This window comes from Prionailurus bengalensis, chromosome C1 (assembly GCF_016509475.1).
Source record: "Prionailurus bengalensis isolate Pbe53 chromosome C1, Fcat_Pben_1.1_paternal_pri, whole genome shotgun sequence".
Lineage (NCBI taxonomy): Eukaryota > Metazoa > Chordata > Mammalia > Carnivora > Felidae > Prionailurus > Prionailurus bengalensis.
This window is the reverse complement of record NC_057345.1, coordinates 214,665,685-214,680,880: the sequence shown is the minus strand read 5'-3', so window position 1 is coordinate 214,680,880 and position 15,196 is coordinate 214,665,685. Positions and strand designations below refer to the sequence as shown.

At 53.6% G+C, this 15,196-nt stretch overlaps 1 protein-coding gene across 1 annotated transcript; it reads left to right on the top strand.

Annotated features, from left to right (window-relative positions):
• Window positions 1-3,864: 3,864 nt before the first annotated feature.
• On the top strand, window positions 3,865-9,006 carry NMUR1 (neuromedin U receptor 1). Its single transcript, XM_043578158.1, is given in 3 exon segments — window positions 3,865-3,897; window positions 3,899-4,814; window positions 7,051-9,006. Coding segments are annotated over 3 exon segments (1,332 nt in total). The 3' UTR covers window positions 7,434-9,006.
• Window positions 9,007-15,196: the final 6,190 nt, after the last annotated feature.

Here is a 15,196-nt window from a genome sequence, read left to right as displayed (position 1 = left end):
ATGTGATTCCAGTGACGGGGGCAGGGGTTGACAATGCTCATCACGTGCTAAGTACCACCCTGACCCCATGGTGGGCTGTTTCCCAGTGATGCTGCCTACCCTTCAACGCTCCTCTGATATAATAGCAGCTTGGACCTTGAAGGTTCTGGGTGGGGTCACTCATCTGAGGTGGAGCAGTTAATTCTCAGGGACACCCTAGAATTCTTTTCCCCAAGGACATCTGCCCCTGCACTGGCCTACAATTTCCCTGTGCCTGGGGTTGTGTTTACACGTGGGGTTCCTGGGAAGGCAGGGCTTGTGGAGGCTCTGAGAGGGTCTGACTCCCAGTTCCCAAGGCCAGACAGTGACTCATGGGTGAAGGGGAGGCAGGGAAAGTCTGGGGGGAAGAAGGTCACACCTCCACTTGTCATCACATAGACTTTTTTGAGTGCTGGCTGCATGCCAGCCCTGTGCTAAATCTTTGCACTGATGTTTCAAGGAACACATGGTTACACATTCCACCGGGAAGGAGAGTCAAGGCACAGAGGGGCTGATCTCTTTCCCATTCACACTGCTCAGGCAGCCCTTCTGGGTCCTGGGACTTGGTATTTAACCCCTTTCAGTGCTTCTCAAAGTGTGATTCTTAGGTTTGGGGCCCCCTGGAGGGTGGTCCTCGAAAATGAAGGTTGCTGGACCCTGCCCAGACTAAATGAATCAGACCCTGGGAAGAGGCCCAAGAGCCAGCATTTGGGCCTGCAAGATTCATGTATGTAGGCTCCCTAGAAGGTTCCTAATGAAATAACTTCCAGCTAAGGAGCTGGTTGGAGGAAGGGACAGAGCAGGGAAGGGGCTCCCTGCTGGAATTCACCTGTCTACAGCTTCTGGGAGCAGGAGGAGGCTGGGATTCCAGCACTCATGAGTCTTCCCTTACAGTTCCCTCCTTCCCCCTTGGGCACCCTGCGGTGGGGTGAGAGGGATGGAGAAACATTTGAATGGATGAGAGGGAGGGTATTTGGGGGTGAGGGAATATAGTGGGGGGGGGGCAGGAAGGCAAGTGGGGCATGGGGTCCAACACCAAGCTAGACTTTGGTATGTTCTTTTTCAGAAGGAAGTGAGGTGGGTGGCTGGGGAGGTTTTCCAGCAGAGGAGTGAGGTGTTGGGGGCTCCCACTGGGCAGTGGGAGGACAGACTGGAGGGAGGACGGAGGCTCCCGCAGCAGGCAGAAGTTCTGGGAGGGCAGGAGGAGATGCTCAGGGGCCGGGAACCCTAGGGAGAGGGGTGAAGACTGTTGCCCTGGGACTTGGGGCCCCAGAGAGGGAGAGGAGACCCTTTGGGGCACGTGGACTTTCAGGTGCGTCTGAAATGTGCGGCAGGAGGAGGCGGGGTCTGGAGAGACCCCATAATAAGGAGTTGGGGTAAAAGCACGCTGGAGACCCTGGCAAGGGTGTGAGAGCCAGACCACTCGCACTTCGCGTCTCTGAGGCTCGGTTTTCTCATCTGTAAAGGGGTTGTTGTGAGGGTTCCGTGGGAGTTCGATAATGGTGCTCCTGGGAGTGTCGCGCCAGACGTCTGGAAACAACTAGGGGTGGGTGTGGGGACCCCAGATGAGGGTGTCTGGGTCCAGCGATGCGGGGGGAGCACCGCCCCCTGGTGGCGGTCCCTTTAGGGTCACCCAGACTACAGGCGGGGCGACGGGAAGGGCTACTTGGGGGCCGGTCGCCGTCCAGCCTCCAGTCGGCTGGTTCCTGGCGCCGCGTCTGGGCGTCGGTCTCCGCCGCCCGCCGCGCGCCTCGATGTCTCCAGCCGCTTACGGGAGGGTAAGTGAACGCGATACCGCCGAGGCCAAGGGCGCGGGCGGCTGGACGGGGCGCGCGGGTGGCCTGGGGCTGGGGCGCGGGACTGGGAAGCGCGCACAGAGGGTCTCCCCAGGGCCGTAGGGATCGGAGGCGCCCCCCTTGTCGGAGGACTCGCAGCCTCCGGGTTATTTCGGTCTCTTTGCCGGCCACGGGCGCTGCGACCGTTCCCGGTGGCGCAGAGATTCTCCCTCGAACCCTGCTCGGCGCCTGCGGGTCCCCAGCTCCTCCCCGCGGCTGCCCGCTCGGCCCTTGCCCCCAGCTTGGGAGGCGGGCGGGTGAACCGCCTGGATGGGTGAAAATGCGTTCCATCCCAGGGTGCGGGGATCAGGTGTGAGACTGGCAGGGAGGCTGGGGGAGACTTCTGGGTGGAGGTTCTGGTGAGGAGGAAGACATTCCGGATTAAGAATTCTTGGGGTCTGGGACAGAAAAGGACCTAGAAAGGAAGTTGAAATGTGGCCGCGCAGGTACATGGGCAACGGGGATGCCCCAAGCCCCCGTTGGCAAGAGGAAATGTAGGTGATGGAATAGGGAGACGATCCAGGAAGAGAGCTTGAAAATCCGAGGTTGCCCTGGGGAGAGGGGTGGTGGCGATGGCGGGCTTGGCAAAAAGGCTAAGGAGGACAGTCCCCAGCTCCTGGCCTGTCCCACCAAACCGTCTGCCCAGCCGAATCTTGTTTCGGCCCCTGTCCCATCTCCCTTGGACGGTTCTTTTTTACATTTGTTTTTTAAAATATTTTATTTTTGAGTGATCTCCACACTCGCAACCCTGCACCCTCTACCTACTGAGCCGGCCAGGTGCCCCTCCCTTGGACTAATCTTCCGTTTCCACGTGGGAAGTAAGGATAATGTTCCTATGCGTTGATCTCGAACACCTAAAACGTGCCAGGCACACCCCTTACAACTTGATATGTGTTCCCTCATTTAATCTTCACAGCAATTAGGGGGTAAGCTTTGTGGACACACCCGTTTCACAGGTGAGGAGACTGAGGCACAGTGAGGAGGGGTCACAGCTAGAGTGTAGCAGAGTTGGCATCTGACCCCAAAGCAGCGTGTTTGGCTCTGTGGTCTGGGTCCTTACCACTGTATCCCACGGACTGGCAGAGATAGGGACCCAACAGAGGAGAGGGGGCCCCAGAACTAGCAGGGTCACGGTTGGCAAATATTTCAACGTTTAACAGCGCAGGTGATAGGAAACAGGAACACGAACCAGCTTTGGGGTTAGCATTCTAGTTTTTAGCCTTTGACCCCCTCGCTTCGTCCCCACAATGACTCAGTCCTCCTTGAGAGATGGCTGATAACCGGGCCCTTCTGTGTGTCAGGCAGGCCCTGAGCTAATACCTTTTGTAGCTTAAACTCCCTGCATCCTTGTAATAAGGAGACAGTCAGAAAGGTTCCCCTACAGGTGGCCACACAGCCCAGGACTGAGGAGTTGGATTTGAATCCGGGCGGTTGCTTCCAGAGGCCTTGTTCTTAGAAACCGTACTGACAAGATACTGCATGTTGTGCCCATTTTACAGACGCCCAAACCGAGTCCCTCTCCCAAAGTCCAGGGCTTGAAAGGGGACAGACCCAAGGGGAGACTGCTGACCGCAAAGCCCATGCTCCGGAGGATCCATTGTTTATTTAAAGCTTCGGTGGATTGTGAAATTCATAACTGAGTCCTGCTTTTTAAAAGTTTTTTTTAATGTTTATTCATTTTTGAGAGACGGAGACAGAGTATGAGTGGGGGAGGGGCCAAGAGGAAGGGAGACACAGGATCTGAAGCAGGCTTCAGGCTCTGAGCTGTCAGCACAGCGCCTGACGCGGGGCCCGAACCCACAAGCTGCCAGATCATGACCTGAGCCAAAGTTGGACGCTTAACCGACTGAGCCACCCAGGCGCCCCGACCGAATCCCGCTTTTATCATTTCCAAGATGTACATTTTTACGTCTCTGAAATTGTTACACACCTTACAACAGATGACGGTTTTTTGTTTCTCAGTGGTACGTAAAATAACCTTCCTACTAGTGTCGCCGGCACCTTTGGTTTCATGAATTACCAGGGATCTCTGAGTGACGTTTCCGGGGGGGTCTCTCTCTTCTGTTCCACAGACTCCTCTCTGCTTCAACTGCTCCATCCTCCCTGGAGACATGTCCCCGACGGAGGCAGGGAGCCCGGTGCCCTGCAATGGCAGTAGGGCCTGGGGGGTCTTTGGCCCTGAGGACTTGAACCTGACCGATGAGGAACTGAGACTCAAGTACCGGGGGCCCCGGCAGACGGAGCTGTTCATGCCCATCTGCGCCACGTACCTGCTGATCTTCGTGGTGGGCGCCGTGGGCAACGGGCTGACCTGCACCGTCATCCTGCGCCACAAGGCCATGCGCACGCCCACCAACTATTACCTCCTCAGCCTCGCTGTGTCGGACCTGCTGGTGCTGCTCGTGGGCCTGCCCCTGGAGCTCTATGAGATGTGGCACAACTACCCCTTCCTGCTGGGCGCTGGTGGCTGCTACTTCCGCACGCTGCTCTTCGAGACGGTCTGCCTGGCCTCGGTGCTCAATGTCACCGCCCTGAGTGTGGAGCGCTACGTGGCCGTGGTGCACCCGCTGCAGGCCAGATCCACGATGACTCGGGTCCACGTGCGCCGCGTACTCGGAGCCATCTGGGGCCTCGCCGTGCTGTGCTCTCTGCCTAACGCCAGCCTGCACGGCATCCAGCATCTGGAGGTGCCCTGCCGGGGCACGGTGCCCCACTCAGCTGTGTGCACCTTGGTCCGCTCGCGGGCCCTCTACAACCTGGTGGTGCAAATCACCACTCTGTTCTTCTTCTGTTTGCCTATGGCCACCATCAGCGTGCTCTATCTGCTCATCGGGCTTCGGCTGCAGCGGGAGAGACTGCTGCTGCTCAGGCAGGAGGCCAGGGGCAGGGCCAAGTCCAGCGAGAGCCGCAGGTTTCAGCGGCCGCAGGATCAGGGTCGGACACAGGTGACCAAGATGCTGTGTAAGTGTTGCGGTGGGGAAGAGGGACTGAGCCAGGCCCTGGGTAAGGGGCTAGAGCTTCCAGGACCTGGGGGCTGAGTGTCTGGGTTTGAGATGGGGGCTGAGTGTGAAGTTTGAAGTCGTCACCACTGCCGCCCATGCCGCCCTGTGTGTGTGCACGCACCTGTGCGATTACTCTGTAAGAAACTCAAAGATAAACGGCAGGATGGGCCACATAATTTGTGGGGTCCAGTGTGAAATGAAAATTTGGGGTCCCTTGTTCAAAAATCATTAAGACCGTCCAGGCAAGCGGGGCACCTCGGTGGCTCAGTCGGTTAAGCGTCTGACTCTTGGTTTTGGCTCAGGTCATGATCTCACGGTTCGTGGGTTCGAGCCCCGTGTTGGGCTCTGTGCTGAAGGTGTGGAGCCTGCTTGGGATTCTCTCTCTCCTCTCTCCTTCCCTCACTGCTCACCCCCCACTTGTGTTCTAAATCTCTCTCTCTCAAAATAAATAAATAAACATTAAAAGAAAAAAAGACTGTCCAGACAGCAATAATCGAGCATAAACTAAGCCACAAAGCCTAGGGTCCTTCTAAGCTTGGAGGCCTGTGCAGAAGCTGGTGCTGGTTCGTGGAATCAAACCACAGACAGGGCCAGGGCATGTGGCTGGGTTCCAGGATGGCAGAGCTGTTTGTGGGAGCTGGATCTCCAGGTCTCTCATCTTTGCTCCTAAACACGTCTTGGCTTTGTTCTTCCCTATAGCAGCCTGGGAGGCATGGCCATGGGCACAGAATTCCCCTTTCTTGAGGAACTGCCCTCTTCCCTTAATGGCTGTTGAAAAATCCCAGGGAAGGATTCCAATTGGTGGGTTTAGGTCATAGCCCGCCCCTGGCCCAGAGTGCAGGATGCTGAGGTTTGCAGTCCCCATGGATTCACGTGGTGGGATCTGGGGGGAGCAAAATTCCTCAAAGTAGGGGAGCAAGGTGTTGGAGAGGCAAGATGATAAATTCCCTCCGTGCTATATCTCTGGTTCCTAGGGGACCACAGGAATGGCCACTGCTGTCTAAGAGAGTCTCATCAGGGGGCATATTTGTGAAGGTCAGGGCAGAAGTGTGGATTGGGGCAGGCCATGGCAAGCCCAGCTGGGTTGAGGCTCTGGGTGTGACTATCATCTAGATCTGGCTCTTTTTCAACAACAGTGGCCCTGGGGAAGCCAGACAAAATGACACTAAGCCAATCACTGATTTCGTCCCCATCCTGCCCTACCCTAGCAGGGTCTGAATCAGGTAGGTGGGGTGAGCCAGGGCAAGACAGAGCTAGTGAGACCCTGGTCAAAGCCGTGGGATTATATAGGGGACTGCCCCATTCCCAGTGAGAGACCCACTCATCGTGCCCTCCAGAAAGTGTCCCAGAGCCCAAGGCCACTCGTGCTGCTCCCTAAAATGAGGCTGACCCCAGAGTTCCAAGCTTGCCCCTCAGCTCTGTGAAGCCTGCATTGCAGACCACCTGCTCCCTGCCCGTTCTGCCTCTGCTTTCTACTTCCTTCCTTGTCCCGTGGGGGTCAAGTCTGCTCAGCTGGGATGGCTCTCCCCCTGGGAAGTTGGGGTGCTTCCTTAAGCCTGCCTTGCTTGCTGGCCTGGGGCTCTGGCTTTCTCCTTTCCCCACCTCCCCGGCTCCTTCCCCCACCTTTACTTTCTGAGGGCCTGGTGGGGATATTGTAAGCAGCATCCTGATTGAAATCCTGGATTAGGAGGGAAAACCGTGCTGGGGTGTGGTGGGGAAGGCACTGCAGGGGAAAGATAGACAGTCACAGAAGCAAACACAAGAAATAAACAGAAATCGAGGCAAGCCCATGAAAGAGACCCCAGGAAGGGCGTGGCTGGTCAACACCACAGCTGGAGGGAAGCTCTGGGAAGCTGGGTGAACTCTTAGAGTCACCTAGTTCCAAACTCTGTGGTGAGAGAGCCAGACTGGGCCAGTTTGGCTCAGATGTCCACGCCTGGTCCAGTTGACTGTGGCTGGGGGGCGGGGGGCAGGGGGGTAGAGCACACGCCCGCTGCCCTGTCAGTGACAGCGGTGGGACCAACCTCTCTGAAAGGGGTGATGAGGCCAGGGCAGGCAAACTTCTAGAAACTTCCATATGGACGACGGGCGGGGGTGGGAAGGTGAAAGCGGGCAGCCTACACTGAAGCCCAGGGAAGGCGGTTAGTTGAGAGGACTCTGGCAGGCACCAAAGTCTCCCCTCTGTGTCCCTGCAGTCGTGCTGGTCGTGGTGTTTGGAGTCTGCTGGGCCCCTTTCCACGTCGATCGCCTCATGTGGAGCTTTGTGTCCAGCTGGACCGAGGGCGTGTACCTGGCCTTCCAGTACGTGCATATTATCTCCGGCGTCTTCTTCTACCTCAGCTCCGCCATTAACCCTGTGCTTTACAACCTCATGTCGAGCCGTTTCAGGGAGACTTTCCAGGAAGCCCTGTGCTTGGGGGCCCGGCGCCGCTACCACAGGCCCTGCCACAACTCCCACAGCCTCAGCAGGGTGACCATGGGCAGCACCCTGTGTGACCTGGGCTCCCCGGGCACCAGGGCCCACCCTCTGACTGAGAATGGTGGCCGAGAGGGGCAGCAAGAGACTGACCCCTTCTGAGCGGAGCCTCGAAGCAGCTACACCCAGAGAGACCAGAGTGCCACATGCAGTTTTGGGAGCCACACTCGCCTTCCTCTGCTGGGGTGTCTTCGTGGCCTGTCCCCCTTTGTGCCCGTCCCCACTTCAGCCTCTAAACTCTGAACTGGCACCTCAGTGATTCCTACCCCCACCCAAGTTTTGGAAGGAATACAACGTTGCTATCTGCCCTCCAGAGCCCCAGGCCCACAGGCAAAGTCCTTCTACAGAAACATGGCAGCTGGTTAACTGGAGGAGCCAGCCTCCATCTGGGCTCTCCCCCACCCTCATCCCCATTTTCTGAAAGGTTTTCATTGGGTCCCACCTTTCCTTCCCACTTCTTGTTGAGATTCTGCAGGTTCCGGCCCGTTCCGGCCCTCTCAGCTCTTGGCCTGTACCCGGGGCCCCCTCCAGCCTGGCCCTCCGTGGCCCCCGGTCAGCTCGTTCTGCTCTGGATCTCCACCTGGTGGAGTCGCTGGGTGGCAGGGGTGCCGGGGATCCGGGGGACCTGGTTCTGGTCTCAGCCCTGCTGCCACCACCTTGCAGCGTGACATCACCTTTCCAAGCCTTGGTCCCTTGTTTGCAAAATAAGAGGGGCCCTGACATTGTACAGTGTCACACGTTGGCACTTCAGCCGCGGTTTTTTGGTGCGTGTGCTTAAGTCACTGCTTGTAACAAAACTGATGGAAAACCCAGGATCGACAAGGCAGAAATTACTCTGTATTTCCTCACCGCCCTCCAGCTCCTACTCCCTCCCTGACCTCCATGTCCGCGCCGCCCCCCACCCCCCGCCCCTGCCACTGCACTGAGAGCCACTCTTGGCGTGTTCTTTGCTTGACAGCAACTGAGGGCCAGCGTGTGAGCGAGGCCCCTGACTGCCTCAGTCCTCGCCTCCACGTGGGCTGGTTGGGGGGCCTGAGGTGGGCAGAACCCGGGCCTGGCTGACCAGAGGATTCCGGAGGTAAGAGACATGGGCCAACCAAGGGCAAGGAGTGACCGTGAGGACAGTTTTGCCTGGGGCTCAGTGAGGGAAGAGCGACCAGGGGTAAGTATGTAAGTCCTGAAACGGAGCCCCATCCCAAATGCTTGGGGGCTGGCGCCGTGCTCAGTCAGGACCCACTCAGTTTCTGGAACTTGACCTGTTACAAGTCTGTGGACCCCATCCCCTTCCTGAGACAGGACTGCTGTGGGAGGACTCCCAGCCTCCCTGGCGGGTGCTGCAGGTGCCCAGAGTGAAGAGGGCGGCGTGACGCAGGTCTGTTGCCCAGGTTCTCCCTGTGACGTGGAGAGATTGTACAGGTTGTGCACAATGTTCTGGAGATTTTGAAATTCAATTATAAAAATTTCGAATGCTCTTGGTAGAAAAATTGGAAAGTACAAATAAGCAAAAATGAATGAATTTTAATAAAGACCATCTTTGCTGGGGCCGGCAGGAGGGGGAAATGGGGAGTTGTTTAATGGATACAGGGTTTCAGTTTTGCAAAATGAGAACGTTCTGGAGATTGGCTGCCCAACAGTGTGACTGTACTTAATACTGAACTGCACCCTTAAATGGTTAAGATGGTAAATTTTATGTTATGTGTATTTTGCCACGTTTTTTTTTTTTTTTAAAGAAAGGATTAAGGCTAGGGGTGCCTGGGTGGCTCAGTCAGTTAATCATCCGAGTCTTGATTTTGGGTCAAGTCATGAGATGGAGCCCTGCGTCGGGCTCGACACTGGGTGTAGAGCCTGCTTGGGATTCTCTCTGTCCCTCTCCCTCTCCCTCTGCCCCTCCTCTGCTCACATTCTCTCTCAGCACAGGAAGGAAGGGAGGAAGGGAGAAGGGAGGGAGGGAGGAAGGATTAAGTCTAAAGGAAAAGAGGAAAGTTAGGGACCACCCATAGCTTTACTCTCCCGAGGTGACCACTGTGTGGAAGACAGACGGGGGCCTTCAGAGAGAGGGGCTTGTGAAAAGAAGCAGCACAGAAGGTCGCCTCTGAAGTGAGCTCCCGGGGCTCCGGGCTGGCCAGGGGGAGCAGCCAGGCCCCGGACTCCAGGCTGGAGCCTGCAGTTCCCAAAGACTAACCGTGGGCTCCCAGGGGCCTCTCTCAAGCGACTGTCAGAGATGACCTATGGTCCCGAGGAGCTTGGGCCAGTGTGCGGTTATGGGAGGTCTGCTGCAGAGCAGTGCTGGGCTGACTGGGGAAGGTGGAGACGTGACTTATCAGAAGGCATGGCTCCCCTTAGTGTAAACTCGATGCCTGTCTCTCAAGTGTCTCCCCAGCGTGTCAGTGGCTGGGTCCCATTTGTCACAGGTCGCCAGTTACCATGGAAAGTGGAAAAAAACCGCTCTGGGCTCTGTCCTGGAGCAAAAGGGATGGAGGTGGAAAGGCCAGCCAGCAGGATCCCACTCCCCGGCAGTGAGTCCCCTGCGGCAGGCCCTTCTGCACCGGTCAGGGTGGGGCAGCGTTCCCCGGAGCGCCTGGGGCTACTCCCAGGCCAGGGGTCCCCAACTCTTAAGTGTCTGGGGTTTCTGGGGCTCAAGCCACCTCCCCTCCTGGCTATGGTCACCCACATCCCTCCTCCTCTGTGTTCAAGAGCTGGGGCTCTCTCCCCTTCCTATCTACTTCACTCCTTTTTTAAAAAAGAGAGAGTGCACATGCGTGAGGGGGGAGGCCAGAGAAAGAGGGGGACAGGGGATCTGAAGTGGCTGTGTGCTGACAGCAGAGAGCCCGATGCGGGGCTCAAACTCACAAACCTTCAGATCATGACGCGAGCCGAAGTCGGACGCTTAACCGACCGAGCCACCCAGGCACCCCTCCATCTATCCCACTCTTGCCATTATCCTGGGAGGCATCGAAGTCCACATGGATGTCCCACTGCTGCCCTGTTTCAGTTCCTGATCTTTCCTTCAGCTCTGGAGACCTCTCCTCCACCCCGCCTCTTGGTTCCTTGGTGACCTCCTCACTCCCAGGACCTCCAGGAGTTTTTCCATTTCTGGAAGGGGGAACTCTTGACCATGACAGCCTCCTTCCTGCTCTTCCCCCATGATAGATTTATTCTTCTACCTCAGCCAGCCTTGCTCGTTCTCAACGGCTCTGCTTTCCTCCACTTCATCAGCTCCCTCCCATCTTCACCTCCCTTCGGATGTGTCCTACATCCCATGGTCCTTCTCTGCCAGGTCACACACAACCTTCTGTGCCAGAATCTCTAAGCGCCAAGGTGAACATGCTGGAATCATCCTTCTCAGAAGGTTTATTTTCTCTGGGAATTCACAGTCCCAAGACTAGTCTCAACAAACAAAGCTGCATTTTCCCACTCTTCCTTCTTTTAAGTATCTATTCAGAAAACGTAAAGGACAGGGGCCGCCTGCTGGCTCAGTCAGTTAAGTGTTCAACTCCGGATTTTGGTTCAGGCCATGATCTCATGGTTGGTGAGTTCGAGCCCCGCATCAGGCTCCACAGTGCTTGGGACTCTCTCTTTCTCTCTGCCCCTCCTGCATACGCTCTCAAAATAAATAAATAAACTAAAAAAAAAAAAAAAAAAAAGAAAGAAAGAAAATGTGAAGGACACGGCACTTCACATCTATTGCTACATAGTCAGATGGTGTTTCCAAATCAGTCCTGACATGTGGGAGCCCACCTCATGTTGGATACTTCTCAGACTCTTCCTTCCCCATGTTCCCCTCTAATGGATCCACCAAGTTTTCTCTGTCCCAGGACTTCCTTGTAGAGAGGAGCTGCCTTTTGGGAGCTTCCTGGCATATTTACCGCATTCCTGGTGTGTGTGTGGGCCAGGAGTCCCTCAGTGTATGACTCTCGTCAAGAGACCAAACCCAGGCTCCCACTACAGACACTGGAAGGGTTCCGGACACTCTACCGCTGACATCACCAAGTGGCCCATGACTCGCCCTCAGGCAGCTTGGCTGATCTGACATGGGACTCCTATCTGGAGCAAGTGATCCTAAGACCCGTGACGACAGGGGCAGATGTGTCCAGGCCCACAGTGCCAACAGCAGCATCCCGTCTGGGCTGGTTCCTGGGGCTCCCGCCACCCAGGCTCCTTGGTTTCTGCCCTCTTTTCTCTGCCAGCTGTTCTGGCCTTCCTGTGGCTGTTGCAAGCTACTGGGAGCTTTTCAATAAATTCCTTTTCTTCTTGAGTCGGCCAGAGTCGTTGGCTGTTTTTTGCAACGAAGAACCTTAACACATGCATCCGTTCACTGGCTTGAAGATGACGCATTCTGTTTGTTCTACTAGTGGTTATCTTTGTACGTTTCAAAGATGAGCAGATATTATAACTGTTTGTTAAAAGCCCAAACTACAGTAATACTTCTTAATCATCATTCTCTCTCACTGTTTTTAAAACTAGCTTTTGTTTTTTTCAAGGCAAGAAAAGACGAGGACAGATTTAAGGCATTTGATCCTAGAAACATATGTACATTTTTCTAACAGCCTAAACCTCTTCAGCACAAGAAAAGAACCTGAGTGCCGACAAAGCAGTAGGGTACAGAGGTGGGGAGCAAGGCCTCTGGAGTCAGGCCCCCTGGGTTTGAATCTCGGCTTAGCAGCTAATTAGCCTTAAAAGTCAGAATGGCCTTAGGCCAAAGTCAGACTGGACTGAAAGGTATTGATATTTCTAAACAAAGAATGTGCAACCTGCCTGCGCACAAATAAGAGAACTCACAGGCTAAGAAGACAGCATCCTTCCAAACAGTGTTCAGGTTCCTAAATCTACAAGGTTTAGTGTGAGGATGGTAGTTACCCTCTCAGGTAAATGTCCCTTTGTGTCACCTCCTTTAATGCAGTCCCCTAACCCTCACCCTCTTTCAAGCTTCTGCACAGGGCAGGGAAGGACAACTAGGGGGCTGTTTAGGAACAGAGGCCCAAGGCCCAGGTGAGGGATTCATACCAATTCTTTTTTTTTTAATGTTTATTTTTGAAAGAGAGAGAGAGAGAGAGAGAGCGCGCTAGCGTGAGGAAAACAAGCTGGGGAGGGGCGGGGGGGGGGGGGACCGAGGATCCAAAGCAGGCTCTGTGCTGACAGTAGATAGCCCCCAGGTGAGGGATTCATGGAAGGCTGTACCTGGCTGGGTAAGAGTCCCCTGGCTCAGGAGAAGTGGCCACAGGCTGGGGCTAGACTGGAAGGCCTGGAAGCTGCTACCACATTCTCTGGAACATCTATAAGAGGAGCAGGATCTTTTTATCTATTATTCAAGTGTCTCCAGCAGCATGAAAGCAATGTGGGCATCAGTCATTCAGCTGGCACCACGTGCCAGCCATTGTACGGGGGTAGGACGGGGCATACAAACCTACTGGCCTAGAAGTGCTCTGACAGCTGGAACTCGGGCGGCACCGAAGGGGGCACCTGCCTCAGTGGAGGGGAGGCGTCCAGGAGGAAGTGATGCTGTTCAAGACTCAGAGGCGGGGGAGAAGGAGTCTGACTGGCCTCTGAGCTTTGGCCAGGAGAGGCGGACCTTCTCTTATGACAATTCCACCGAAACTGAATCCAGGGGAGGAAGGGGGAGACCCTAGAGGCAATGCAGGCTGTCAGAAGGAGGAAGGGACACCGGGAGGCAAAAACACAGCAAAGCAGACTGCGCTCCACATTCACGGCTTTCACTCTGCGCACTTCCCTGGCTGCCCTTCCTGGAATTTGGATTTGGAATCTTCCTGCCAGTCGTTTTCCCTGGCTGGTTTACCTCTTTAGACATGCATAGGCAGGATTTCTTTTGTTTCTATTTTAGTCAATTTCAAACACTGAAGTATACAGAATGAAAATGATACTTCTGTTCCCAACACCTACATAAACCACTGTTAGGCTCTTGGCAATTTGATTCCTATCATGTCCCTACACATATCCCCTCCCCCCATAATGAATAATAGATTGTTTTCAATCATTTGCTTTTCAAAACAAACTGCCTAGAACCATCAGGTAGAAGATTAATGGTTACAATGGGTGATGAAGCTGACAACACCCGAACAGTCTGATCGATTTTAACTTCGCTGAAGTGGGACAACCAGACCCTAAGTGCCTCCTAGAGGAAGGCAAGAGAATTACACGCCACCAACCATGAAGTCTTCCTGCAAAAAACCCTGAGCCTTAATGTAACGGAGCCTCCGGATCTAACTACCAGTTTAAAAGAACACTGAGGTTGGACGAATATGTTCAAGATACCATGAAGAGGGGTGCCTGGGTGGCTCAGTCGGTTGAGCATCCGGTTTTGACTCAGGCCATGATCTCACGGTTCGTTGAGTTTGAGTCCCACATTAGGCTTTGCACTGACAACGCAGAGCCTGCTTCAGATCCTCTGTTCCCCTCTCTCTGCCACTTCCCCACTTTCTCAAGTGCTCGCTCTCAAAAATAAACATTAAAGAAAAAAAAGATACCTTAAAGGTGTCATCCAAATCCAGAATGAGGTCAAATTCTATAGGACAAATGACTTGGTTTCTTCAATAAATAGATAGCATCTAAAAGAGGTTTTCTATTAAAGATTTTAAATGATTTGAGACAATAACAACCAAATGGAATGTGTAGAAACTTTTGAATCTTAATTCAAGCAAACCAACAGTAAGAAGGCATTTTGGAGACAGAAAATTGAACACAGACTAGCTATTAACTGGTATCAAGCCAATATCATGTTAATGTACATAATAAAGTGTTTATAGGTAGAATGATAGGATGCCTAGGATTCACATTAAAATGCTCAAGTAAAAAAAAAAATGAAGGGAAGGGGGGGGAAAGTAAGGCAGGGAATAGTTGCAAAAAATTTGGCAAAAATATTGAAATTTTGAACCTGGGTGATGGGTAAAAGTGGATTCATTTTTTATTCTATTTAATGTATGTTTGGAAATGTTCATAATAAAATCCTTTTTTCTTTAATGTTTATTAAAAATTTTTTTAATGTTTTATTTATTTTTAAGACAGAGAGAGACAGAGCATGAGTGGGGATGGGGCAGAGAGAGAGGGAGACACAGAATCTGAAGCAGGCTCCAGGCTCTGAGCTACCAGCACAGAGCCCGATGCAGGGTTTGAACTCACAAACCTCAAGATCACGACATGAGCCAAAGTTGGGACGCTTAACCGACTGAGCCACCCAGGTTCCCTAATGTGTGAAATCTTTATTGCAAACTTAAAAAGAATTTTATTATGGGGGCACCTGGGAGGCTCAGTCAGTTGAGTGTCCGACTTCGGCTCAGGTCATGATCTCACAGTTCATGAGTTCAAGCCACACACCGGGCTCTCTGCTGACAGCACAGAGCCTGCTTCGGATCCTGTCTCCCTCTCTGCTTTTCCCCTTCTTGTGCTCTCTCTTAAAAATAGACATTAAGAAATATTTAAAAAAATTCACGTCTATCAGTGTGACTGCTTCTTTATTATTTAGATACCTATAAGTGGGAATTATTAAATATAAGGAATGAAAATTTTTACCTTGATTGGAAATTGACAAAGTTCTCTGTGAGTGACTGTAATGAGGGGGTTCAGGGCACACTATCCCGAAGTATGGCACCTTGGCATAGTGAATATTTTAAGCTAAATGAATTTGAACAAAGCAGGTGCAGAGAGGACTCTGAGGCAAAGGTACCCTCCCTGTATGCGGAGGAAAGGAGCACCCTTTTCTCCAAGACACCAATGAGGAATATGAACCAACAGGCCTTGCTGTTTTCTCTCGTTTCCCACACTGAGCTCATACTCCTTTGTCCCATTCTGTGTTCCCACAAGTCTCCACTCTTCATCAAAAGCATAAAACACTCAGGCTTAACCACTTCTTC